This window comes from Mesoplodon densirostris, chromosome 5 (genome assembly GCF_025265405.1).
Source record: "Mesoplodon densirostris isolate mMesDen1 chromosome 5, mMesDen1 primary haplotype, whole genome shotgun sequence".
Classification (NCBI taxonomy): domain Eukaryota; kingdom Metazoa; phylum Chordata; class Mammalia; order Artiodactyla; family Ziphiidae; genus Mesoplodon; species Mesoplodon densirostris.
In genome coordinates this window covers 78,457,726-78,470,698 of record NC_082665.1, presented here as the reverse complement: position 1 = coordinate 78,470,698, position 12,973 = coordinate 78,457,726, and the positions used below count along the sequence as shown (strand labels likewise).

At 39.3% G+C, this 12,973-nt stretch overlaps 2 protein-coding genes across 2 annotated transcripts in view; both read right to left on the bottom strand.

Annotated features, from left to right (window-relative positions):
- PIK3R4 (phosphoinositide-3-kinase regulatory subunit 4) overlaps nt 1-12,973 on the bottom strand; it is an 83,333-nt gene that overhangs the window by 6,683 nt on the left and 63,677 nt on the right. Inside the window, exons 15-16 of the mRNA XM_060099053.1 lie at nt 3,536-3,700; nt 565-776 (exon numbers count right to left, since the gene is read on the bottom strand). Of these exons, the coding sequence (XP_059955036.1) occupies nt 565-776; nt 3,536-3,700 (377 nt within the window). The remainder of the gene's footprint in view (nt 1-564; nt 777-3,535; nt 3,701-12,973) is intronic.
- LOC132491130 (V-type proton ATPase subunit e 1-like) lies at nt 7,623-8,450 on the bottom strand. The gene has a single exon (XM_060099966.1). It carries the CDS (start codon nt 8,394-8,396, stop codon nt 8,154-8,156), a length of 243 nt encoding a protein of 80 aa, XP_059955949.1. The 5' UTR covers nt 8,397-8,450; the 3' UTR covers nt 7,623-8,153.

The following is a 12,973-nucleotide window of genomic DNA, read 5'->3' as shown; positions in this document are numbered from 1 at the left end:
AGAGCACAGGGTACATCTTCAGCATTTGAGGAAAGGCGGGTGGGGAGGAATCACAAGACAAGAAACCACTGTTTAGCTCTTCTCCTGTGCTGGATGCTTTTACCCCACTGACTCCTCAAAGCAGCCCTTGAAAGGATGAGCCCCATTTGAAGATGAGGATACTAAGACCCAAAAGAGTTAATAAGCAGCTTGCCAGTGGTTAATGGAATTTAAAACCGAGTGTGCCCAAATCCAAATGCTTTCATCCATAAACTAAGCCTGCTGCTTCCCTGGCAGAATAAGAAAATGCCAGCAAATCAGATCACTATAATGATTATAAAGAGGCTCATTTAAGAATGAAGAAAAAGAGGAAACTGTTTTATGTGTTGGAATATTGATTTCATTCTTTCAAATCTGTTTTTTAATGAAAAAAATAAAATGCAAGTGATTATAACATAATAATTATGGGGAGAAAAAAGGACACGGGGGAAAATTACCAATGAAGAAAAAGGAAAGAGCTTTCCTAAGAAGGCCACTCCAGACAGTAGCATCCAGACCCAGTCAAGGACTTGAAAGGCAGCTCACCTATGCAGAGCCAGCACTGGTGGATGTCCACAGCAAAGGAAGTGATGAGGCCTGACTTAAGATCGTGCCTCAGCGTCCAGGCATTGCTGGAAGACCTGAGGTCCCAGCCCACCAGAGCGCCGTTCACAGTGGCGTAGGCCAGCACAGACTGCGCCCCAGAGTTGAAGTGATGCATGTCCACCACACAGCCGTCCTCCTTCTGGTCTAGGACTCTAAGGAGACACACATCAAAAGGCAAAGACTTTTCCAGTCAGTAAAAACACAGTACCCTTCTCCACTGAAGATGAATCTATATTCTAACCATGGTCAAGAAATAAAAACTCTGTGACCCATTAGACAATGATAGCTGACCATTTTTTAAAAATTATTTTAGAACTACAGAAGAGTTGCAAAAATAGTACACAGACTTCCGTATATCCTTCGCTCACCTTCCCCTCATGCTAACACTTTACATAAACATAGACCATTTATCAAAACTAAGAAATTGACCTTGGTACAGTACCCATAAGGTACGAAACATGGTTGGATTTCACCAGTTTTCCCACTGGTGACCTAACCACTCCAGACCAAGACATCTCCCGGCATCTAGCTGCCGCATTTCCTGCGTCTCCTCCACCTACGACAGCGCCTCAGTATGTCCTTTCACGACCTTGACATTTCTGAATGTCATGTCATGTGTTCTCACAAACAAGAGTTGGTACCTTACTGGGAGGGAGCCCACATGTGTGACGCGCCCGTCTCAGTGCACAGACGGGAGCACCTGACATCAGCACGTGATGCCGGTGACGTCCACCTGGTTCATGCGGCTAAGGTGGCGCCTGGCAGGACCCTCCACTGTAAACTTATTATTTTTTATTTTTCCATTTATAACTACTCTATACTTAGGGGAAATGCTTTTCAGACTATGCAAAAACCTGTTTCTGTGTAAACTTTTGTCCACTAATTTTAGGACCTGTGGACAAATCATGCCTGTGGTGTTCTATTTCCCTTGGTCCTTCTACGCTTATTAGAATTCTTCTGTACGGAAAAGCTGCCACTTCTCTGTCAACTCGTCTCTGTCGGTATGGACTTGTGGACATTTATTTTATCCTCTGAGTTATGACCGAACACAGTCGTTGCCTCTTGTTGCTCAGCTTGCTCCAAGTCTGGCCATGGGACATTCTGTCAGGCTGGCTCAAACACCCTTGCAATGTGCTCTTACTGACCACTTCCTAACCTTCTGGCATCACAGGATGCTCCAGATGCATCTTGTGTTTTCCCTGCCCAGGCTCTGGAATCAACCAGTTTTTCAAGGAGTCCTAGTCCCTTTTATCAGAGAGTGGCATTTAAAACCCAGGTCTGTGAGCTAAGTGCTCATCACTATGGGGGTGCCCCGGTGTCTAGTACCTCACAATGGCCAGAGCTAGGAAATATATTCTGTATACTACCCTCATGCACACAGACCCATCTCTATTTCTGTATCTATTTGTGTGTGTCTACATGTACGTGTGTGTATATATACATGTGTGTATACACATACACAAAGATGTATGTCATATGTCATACTGATATCGAGTCCATACCGATATCTATCCAGCACCAGGCTTCATTCTAGCCAGCCCCCTTTCCTTGTTTGTAATTTCCTTCCTCCAGTGAGAAACCTGGCTCTCATTATCTATAGTACATTTACTTATTTATTCAACCCTAGTGTACAAATAAAGTCATTTTGGAATTATTAAACCATACCCCTGTGAAAACCAACTAAAATACAACGTTTGAGCTCAGCTCCTTTTGTCATTAGCCTGCAGTTCTCCCAAGTTGTTCACCTGCCTCCTTTATTCCCCTTACTCTTCCCCGTGACTATGTGATTCATCTGTACAACAGTTAGACTGACTGCCATAGGCTGCACTCTACCTCTCCCTCAATATCCTGGTTGCTTTGGTGTTTTTTTTTTTAATCTTGTATACAGTAAAATTCATTTTGTGGTATACAGTTCTATGCATTATGACAAATACATTTCATGTATCTCCTACCACAGAACCATAGAGTACAACTCCACACCCCAAAATGTATCTTGTGCAGCCCCTTTGTAGTCACCCCCTACCCCTATCCCCAAGCTGTGGTAACCATGGATCTGTTTTCCTCCCTATAACTTGATGTTTTCCAGAATAGCATATAGGTCTGACTTATCTGCCCCACCCTACTCAACTACTCTGCTTTGGCTACATCTGGTGTCACCCTCTCCAGGCCTTCTTCCTTATCCACCTGCAAGCTGGCCCCCCATCCTTGTCACAGGGCACACTGTCACACTACACTGAAATCATCTGTTCACTGGTCTGTCTCTCCCACTAGACTGTGGTTTCTTAGAGAGTACAACACATCTTATTCGTTTCTGGAATTTTCATTGTGCAGCACATACTAGTCAATTGAAAAATTATTCTGCCTGATCTTAAATATCTTACCTTGCATGTGTTTAATCTACAGGCAACCACAATTTATAAGAAATGGAGGAAATTCTCAGATAAAACCAGTCAGGACCTTGTTTTTAAAATGATAAGCAAATCATCTGACTAAAACCTCTGCTCTGTGTTCCCATCAATTTCAGAGGTTTTAATGCCAAGTAACAAAATGCTGACAACACTTGAATTTTCTTTAATGAAGAACACTCACATTTTCAAATCAGCCAGCCAGTTGAGACAGAAGATGTAACTGATAATTAGGTCATTCAGACAGATTCCAGACTGGGATGGGCCACAAGTTCAAAACTGACCTTCTGACCTTCTGGCAAATTGGCAGAAAGTAATAGGCAGACATAGTTTCCTGAAACTATGTGTGATAGATTTGAGTTGGAAACACAATTTTATTTGTTTCATGTGCTTAAAAAAAGAAGTAAATTCTCAAAGGTCCTCAGTTGATCCAAACTGTATTAGAGAGGGAGGGTTAAATTATCATACTAAATGCAGTTTAAAAAACACAAAAGTTGGACAGATACCTGTTTTGTAGAGGATGAATTTTAGGAGACTTGGGCAGCTTAGAGGCCTCAATTCCAAGAAGCTGGACAGCACCATTATCAGACGCTATGGCTAAGTAGTGGGAACCCTGGCAGAATGTGAGTGTCTTGACACGTCCCCCAATTCGGCTATACGTAAGAATAGACCTGCACAAAAGAAAAGTAAGACTGCGTTTCTGAAAAGCCTCAAGAGTATTATTATTGCTGATATCAAATAGCCACATGACTATTAACAAACAAAAAGTACTACTCTGAGGTCTGTTTCACTCCTTGACCTCATAACAAAAACAATAATCCCCCTCAAAAGCACTGGTACAAAATCACCTTCTCTTCTGATATTTTTTAATGGCCATCTTCACACACTTCTCTCCAATCACAGAAAGACTGTCCATCCTCCTTTCCAGCTGGAACTCTCATACTTGTGGCCCTGACCCAGTTCTCCTTCCTCTCTGCAATTCCTAAGCCCTACTCTTACCCCTGCAGTTATTCTATAATCCCTCAGATGCAGCCTGGCACAGCAGGAAAGGCACTGGCTTTGGAATCAAAGGGCTGAGTTCCACTCTGACGACCCATATGATCTAGGTCAAGCCATTAACCTGTTCTGCATCTCAGTTTACTCATTTACAAAACAAAGACTGCCCAATTTATGCAACTGGGACATAGTGTAAATAATATATAAGTCATAAGACATTAATGCACAATATTATTTTAATGTTCAGTCTCTCTCACACACGTTGACCTCTCAAGCTGCCTATCCTCCTTCTAAGTTCACTGCCAAACTTACTGACCATGACCTACACAAGGTGCCTGCCTCCATCACCACAAAGTCCCTCCTTCACTGCCCTCCGCAAGGGCTGCATACTCAGCCTTCTAAGGGGCCATTCCCCTAAAAGGTCACAAGCCCCTAATCACCAAATTTATTCATCTCTATCTTTTGTAATTTATTTAATTTTATTATACAAATTAACATATTAAATATACAAAAATTATTGAAATACAGAAGAGAATACAGAAAAGTAAAACCATAGTTCTACCACCCAGAGAGGAACACTATTAACATTTTCTTATATATCCTTCCAAAGTTTCCTATTCATATTACAATATATTCATATTTGCTTTTCAAATTAATATGGAATCATATTTTATATTTTTTTAATTAATCATGCCTTTCTAGTTCACTTTTTGTTAATAGCAGCTTTGATGAAATACTATTTGTATACCATAAAGTATAACATTTTAAAGTGTATAATTCAGTGACTGGTGTAGCATTCATCAGTATTTCATCCTTTTTTGTGGCTAAATAATATTCCAGTGTATGGATACACCACATTTGTTTATCTGCTCAATAGCTGATAGACATTCTAGTTTCCACTTTTTGGCTTTTATGAATAATGCTACTATGAACACTCGTTTATAGATTTTCATGTGAACAAATGTTTTCAACTCTCTTGGGTTTATACCTAGGAATGAAACTGCAGGGTCATAAGGTAAATCTATGTTTAGCATTTGAGAAACTGCCAACTTTTTTCCAAAGTTGCTCCACCATTTTACATTCCTACCAGCAATGTACAAAGGTACCAATTTCTCCACATCCTCTCCAGCACTGTTGATTGTCTTTTTGATTATAGCATTCTAGCGGGTGTGACGTGGTAACTCGCTGTGGTTTTGACTTACATTTCCCTAATGATGTGGAATATCTTTTTTGTATACATATTGGTCCTATTTGGAGAGAAATCTACAATTACCCCTTCATATTCTTGGGGGAGTGGTTCTAGGACCCCCAGTGGATTCCAAAATCAGTGAATGCTCCAGTCCCTTATAGTCAGCCCTCTGTATCCAAGGGTTCCATATCTAGAGAAAATATTCTATCCATGGCTGACTGAATCTACAGAACCCACAGGTATGAAGGACCGACACTGTCTGAATTCTCTGCTTTTTAATTGAGTTGGTTTTTTTTATTGTTAAGAGTTCTTTATATACTCAGGGTACTTAAACATATGATTTTAAAATACTTATCTCATTCTGTGGGTTTTCCTTTTGCTTTCTTGACAGTGTCCTTTGAAGCACAAATGTTTATAATTTTGATGAAGTCACATCTATTTTTTGTCACTTGTGCTTTTTGATGGTATATTTCAGAAACTCTTGCCTAATCCAAGGTCATGAAGAACTACATGCTTATGTTTTCTTCAGTTTTATAGTTTAGCTCTTACATTTAGGTCTATGATCCATTTTGAAAAATTCTCCGCAAACTCATTCTTTTGCATGTGGCTGCCCGGTAATCCCTGCACCATCTTTTCAGGTTATTCTATCCCCCATTCAACTGTCCTGGCACCCTTCTCACAAAACAGTGACCATAAATGCACTTCTGCATGTCAGTTCTAGCCCACTGATTAATATATTTATCCTTATGCCAGTAATAGTGTCCTGACTGCTGTAGCTTCATAACAAATCTGGAAGTGTGAGTCCTCAAACTTGGTTCTTTCCTAAATTTTCAGACTGTTTTGGCTATTTAAGTCCTTTGCATTTCTTTATGAATTGTAGGATCAGAATGTCAATTTCTGCAGAACGAGGCAGCTGGAAATTTCATACGGATTTCATAGAATCTGAAGACCAACTGGGATGTCTTTCCACTTACTTAGGTCTTCTATAATTTCTTTTTTTTTATATCACTTCTTTCAATGATGTTTTTCAGCTTTCACTATTCAAGTCTTGCGCTGTTTTGTTAAATTGATTCCTCAGTACTTTATTCTTTCTGATGCTAGAGTAAATGGACTTGTTTCCTTTATTTCATCTTTGGATTGTTCACTGTTAGCAAACAGAAATCCAACTGAGTTTTGTACACATAAATACAACATAATCTGCTATTCTGCAACTTTATGGAACTCATGGTAGTTCAAACAGGTTTTTCTTTTTTTTTTAACATATTTATTGGAGTGTAATTGCTTTACAATGTTGTGTTAGTTTCTGCTGTATAACAAAGTGAATCAGCTATATGTATACATATTTCCCCATATCCTCTCCCTCTTGCGACTCCCTCTCACCCTCTGTATTCCACCCCAGTAGGTGGTCACAAAGCACGGAGCTCATTTCCCTGTACTATGCAGCTGCTTCCCACTAGCTATCTATTTTACATTTGGTACTGTATATATGTCAATGCTACTCTCTCACTTCGTCCCAGCTTACCCTTCACCCTCCCCATGTCCTCAAGACTATTCTCCACATCTGCACCTTCATTCCTGTCATGACCCTAGGTTCTTCAGAACCATTTTTTTTTTTTTAGATTTCACATATATGTTAGCATACAGTACTTGTTTTTCTTTCTGACTTACTTCACTCTGTATGACAGACTCTAGGTCCATTCACCTCACTACAAATACCACAATTTCATTTCTTTTTATGGCTGAGTAATATTCCGCTGTATATATGTGCCACATCTTCTTTATCCATCCGTCAATGGACACTTAGGTTGCTTCCATGTCCTGGCTATTGTAAATAGTGCTGGAACGAACACTGTGCTTTGGATTATGGTTTTCTCAGGGTATATGCCCAGTAGAGGCATTGCTGGGTCATATGGTAGTTCTACTTTTAGTTTTTTAAGAAACCTCCATACTGTTCATAGTGGCTATATCAATTTACATTCCCACCAACATTGCAAGAGGGTTCCCTTTCTCCACACTCTCTCCAGCATTTATTGTTTGCAGATTTTTTTGATGATGGCCATTCTGACTGGTGTGAAGTGATATCTCATTGTAGTTTTGATTTGCATTTCTCTAATGATTAATGATGTTGAGCATTCTTTCATGTGTTTGTTGGCAGTCCATATATCTTCTTTGGAGAAATGTTTATTTAGGTCTTCTGCCCATTGTTGGATTGGGTTGTTTGTTTTTTTGCTATTGAGCTGCATGAGCTGCTTATACATTTTGGAGATTAATCCTTTGTCAGTTGCTTCATTTGCAAATATCTTCTCCCATTCTGAGGGCTGTCTTTTGGTCTTGTTTATGGTTTCCTTTGCTGTGCAAAAGCTTTTAACTTTCATTAGGCCCCATTTGTTTATTTTTGTTTTTTTTTTTCCATAGAGAGCAGAAAAATAATTTATTCCAAAGGAGGGCAGAAATAAGAAACTCATCCTGAAAATATACTTTGGTATAATTCTGGTGGGACAGATTTTCCCTCTGAACATGTTCTTCTACTGACTGCCCCACTGGAGTCTTACTGTCATGTAATAGTTTTTAAACACTTCGCTGATTCTCATGTTGTGAGCAGGCAGGAGCCATCTTCAAATCCACAGTTTCCCAGGAGAGAGTAATGTTATTTCTTAGAAGAACAGCACTTTCTATCTCCGAACAGTACATAAACATTTTATAGAGGCAACACAGTTTAGATTCAATAGGCACATCATTCATCAAAGTGTAAAAAAGGTGACAGGAAAAAAAACTGCATTGTAGAATAAGATATTCAAATGTGGTGGGAACGTTTAAGGCAGCTGACAGCCAAAGTGGGCGAGTCAAGGAAGATGGTCTGGGTATGGAGGTGATTTTGCATCTAGAGGAGTTCTCTTCGTGACCTCAATGACTGAGCACTGGCGAGCAGGTCTTCTTACTCAAGGCCAATGATGCTTGAGGTACCAAATGGTTTCATTTTTCAACTGCGGTCCAAAGAGAGGGTTGAGTTGGGCCAGAACTGCAATCAGCCAAAAGAGATAGCAGCAAACGGAACAGGTCACCAACATGGTGATAACTCCCCGGTTGGGACCCTTAGGGATGAACCAGGGCACCAGAAAGCCGACGAAGCCCCAGAACACGCTCATCACGATGAGAGGCACGGTGAGGCCGGTATACGCCATGGTTGCTGCGGGAGGTGCCAGCCCCTGCCCCGCCGCCGCACTGTGGTCCCACCCGGAAGTCTATTTTTGTTTTTATTTCCATTTCTCTAGGAGGTGGGTCAGAATGGATCTTGCTGTGATTTATGTCATAGGGTGTTCTGCCTGTTTTCCTCTAAGAGTTTGATAGTGTCTGGACTTACATTTAGATCTTTAATCTATTTTGAGTTTATTTTTCTATATGATGTTAGGGAGTGTTCTAACTTCATTCTTTTACATGTAGCTGTCCAGTTTTCCCAGCACAACTTATTGAAGAGGCTTTCTCCATTGTACATTCTTACCTCCTTTATCAAAGATAAGGTGACCAAGTGCATGGGTTTATCTCTGGGCTTTCTATCCTCTTCCATTGATCTATATATCTATTTTTGTGCCAGTACCATATTGCCTTGATTACTTTAGCTTTGTACTATAGTCTAAAGTCAGGGAGCCTGATTCCTCCAGCTCCGTTTTTCTTTTTCAAGATTGCTTTGACTATTAGGGGTCTTTTGTGTTTCCATACAAATTGTGAAATTTTTTGTTCTAATTCTGTAAAAAATGCCATTGGTACTTTGATAGGGACTGCATTGAATCTGTAGATTGCTTTGGGTAGTAGAGTCATTTTCACAATGTTGATTCTTCCAATCCAAGAACATGGTATATCTCTCCATCTATTTGTATCATCTTTAATTTCTTTCATCAATGTCTATTTTTTCTGCATACAGGTCTTTTGTCTCCGTAGGTAGGTTTATTCCCAGGTATTTTATTCTTTTTGTTGCAATGGTAAATGGGAGTGTTTCCTTAATTTCTCTTTCAGATTTTTCATCATTAGTGTATAGGAATGCAAGAGATTTCTGTGCTTTAACTTTGTATTCTGCTACTTTACCAAATTCATTGATTAGCTATAGTAGTTTTCTGGTGGCATCTTTAGGATTCTCTATGTACAGTATCATGTCATCTGCAAACAGTGACAGTTTTACTTCTTCTATTCCAATTTGGATTCCTTTTATTTCTTTTTCTTCTCTGATTGTTGTGGCTAAAACTTCCAAAACTATGTTGAATAATAGTGGTGAGAGTGGGCAACCTTGTCTTGTTCTTGATCTTAGAGGAAATGGTTTCAGTTTTTCACCATTGAGAACAATGTTGGCTGTGTGTTTGTAATATACGGCCTTTATTATGTTGAGGCACGTTCCCTTTATACCTACTTTCTGGAGAGTTTTTTTACCATAAATGGGTGTTGAATTTTGTCAAAAGCTTTTTCTTCACCTACTGAGATTATCATATAGTTTTGCTCGTTCAATTTGTTAATATGGTTTATCACATTGATTGATTTTCATATACTGAAGAATCCTTATATTCCTGGGATGATAAACCCCACTTGATCATGTGTATGATCCTTTTAACGTGCTGTTGGATTCTGTTTGCTAGTATTTTGTTGAGGATTTTTGCGCCTGTGTTCATCAGTGATATCGGCCTATAGTTTTCTTTCTTTCTGGAATCTTGGTCTGGTTTTGGTATCAGGGTGATGGTGGCCTCCAAGAATGAGTTTGGGAGTGCTCCTCCCTCTGCTATATTTTGGAAGAGTTTGAGAAGGATAGGTGTTAGCTCTTCTCTAAATGTTTGATAGAATTCGCCTGTGAAGTCATCTGGTCCTGGGCTTTTGTTTGTTGGAAGATTTTTAATCACAGTTTCAATTTCAGTGCTTGAGATTGGTCTGTTCATATTTTCTATTTCTTCCTGGTTCAGTCTAGGAAGGTTGTGCTTTTTTAAGAATTTGTCCATTTATTCCAGGTTATCCATTTTATTGGCATATAGTTGCTTATAGTAATCTCTCATGCCCCTTTGCATTTCTGCAGTGTCAGTTGTTACTTCTCCTTTTTCGTTTCTAATTCTGTTGATTTGAGTCCTCTCCCTTTTTTTCTTGATGAGTCTGGCTAATGGTATATCAATTTGGTTTATCCTCTCAAAGAACCAGCGTTTAGTTTTACTGATCTTTGCTACTCTTTCCTTCATTTCTTTTTCATTTATTTCTGAACTGATCTTTATGATTTCTTTCCTTCTGCTAACTTTGGGGTGTTTGTGTTCTTCTTTCTCTAGTTTCTCTAGGTGTAAGGTTAGGTTGTTTATTTGAGATGTTTCTTGTTTCCTGAGGTAGGATTGTATTGCTATAAACGTCTCTCTTAGAACTGCTTTTGCTGCAACCCATAGGTTTTGGGTGGTTGTGTTTTCATTGTCATTTGTTTCTAGTTGTTTTTTGATTTCCTCTTTGAGTTCTTCAGTGATCTCTTGGTTATTTAGTAGTGTATTTTTTAGCCTCCATGTGTTTGTATTTTTTACAGATATTTTCCTGTAACTGATATCTAGTCTCATTGCATTGTGGTAAGATACTTGACATGATTTCAATTTTCTTAAATTTACCAAGGGTTGATTTGTGACCCAAGATATGATCTATCCTGGAAAATGTTCCATGAGCACTTGAGAAGAAAGTGTATTCTGTTGTTTTTTGATGGAATGTCCTAAAAATATCAACGAAGTCCACCTTGTTTAATGTATCATTTAAAGCTTGTGTTTCCTTATTTATTTTCATTTTGGATGATCTGTCCATTGGTGAAAGTGGGGTGTTAAAGTCCACTACTATGATTGTGTTACTGTTTATTTCCCCTTTTACGGCTGTTAGCATTTGCCTTATGTATTGAGGTGCTCCTCTGTTGGGTGCATAAATATTTACAATTGTTATATATTCTTCTTGGATTGATCCCTTGATCATCATGTAGTGTCCTTGTCTTTTGTAGTAGTCTTTATTTTAAAGTCTGTTTTGTCTGATATGAGAATTGCTACTCCAGCTTTCTTTTGATTTCCATTTGCATGGAATGTCTCTTCCCATCCCCTCACTTTCAGTCTGTATGTGTTCATAGTTCTGAAGTAGGTCTCTTGCAGACAGCATATATGTGGGTCGTGTTTGTGTATCTATTCAGCCACCCTGTCTTTTGGTTGGAGCATTTAATCCATTTATATTTAAGGTAATTATCAATATGTATGTTCCTATTACCATTTTCATAATTGTTCTGGGTTTCTATTTGTAGGTCTTTTCCTTCTCTTGTGTTTCCTGCCTAGAGAACTTCTTTTAGCATTTGCTGTAAAGCTGGTTTTGTGGTGCTGTATTCTCTTAACGTTTGCTTGTCTGTAAAACTTTTAATTTCTCCAACGAATCTGAATGAGATCCTTGCTGGGTAATCTCGGTTGTAGGTTTTTCCATTTCATCATTTTAAATATGTCCTGCCACTCCCTTCTGGCTTGCAGAGTTTTGACTGACAGATCAGCTATTAACTTTATGGGGATTCCCCCTTGTATGTTATTTGTTGCTTTTCCCTTACTGCTTTTAATATTTTTCTTTGTATTGAATTTTTGATAGTTTGATTAATATGTCTTGGCATGTTTCTCCTTGGATTTATCCAAGGGGAAGTATGGGACTCTCTGTTCTTCCTGGACTTGACTATTTTCTTTCCCATGTTAGGGAAGTTTGCAACTATAATCTCTTCAAATATTTTCTGTTTCTTTCTTTTTCTCTTCTTCTTCTGGGACCCCTAGTATTTGAATGTTGGTGTATTTAATGTTGTCCCAGAGGTCTCTGAGACTGTCCTCAATTTTTTTCATTCTTTTTTCTTTATTCTGCTCTTCAGTAGTTATTTCCACTCTTTTATCTTCCAGGTCACTAATGTGTTCTTCTGCCTCAGTTATTCTGCTACTGAGTCCTTGTAGAGAATTTTAAATTTCATGTATTGTGTTGCTCATCATTGTTTGTTTGCTCTTTAGTTCTTCTAGGTCCTTGTTAAACATTCCTTGTATTTTCTCCATTCTATTTCCAAGATTTTGGATCATCTTTACTATCATTACTCTGAATTATTTTTCAGGTAGACTGCCTATTTCGTTTTCATTTGTTTGGTCTGGTGGGTTTTTACCTTGCTCCTTCATCTACTGCATATTTGTCTGTCTTCTCATTTTGTCTTACTTACCGTGTTTGCGGTTACCTTTCCGCAGGCTGCAGGTTCCTAGTTCCCATTGTTTTTGGTGTCTGCCCCCAGTGGGTGAGGTTGGTTCAGTGGCTTGTGTAGGCCTCCTGGTGGAGGGGACTGGTGCCTGTGTTCTGGTGGATGGGGCTGAATCTTGTCTTTCTGGTGGGCAGGGCTACGTCCAGTGGTGCGTTTTGGGGTGTCTGTGAACTTAGTATGATTTTAGGCAGCCTCTCTGCTAATGGGTGGAGTTGTGTTCCTGTCTTACTAGTTGTTTGACATGGGGCATCCAGCACTGGAGCTTACTGGCCACTGGGTGGAGCTGGGTCTTAGCATTGAGATGGAGATTTCTGGGAGAGCTCTCGCCAATTGATATTACATGGGGCTGGGAGGTGTGTGGTGGTCTAATGTCCTGAAATCAGCTCTCCCACCTCAGAGGCTAAGGCCTGACACCAGGCTGTAGCACCAAAACCCTGTCAGCCACATGGCTTAGAAGAAAAGGGAGGAAAAAAAAAGAAAAAGAATTAAAAAGTAATAAATAAAAAAATTATTAAA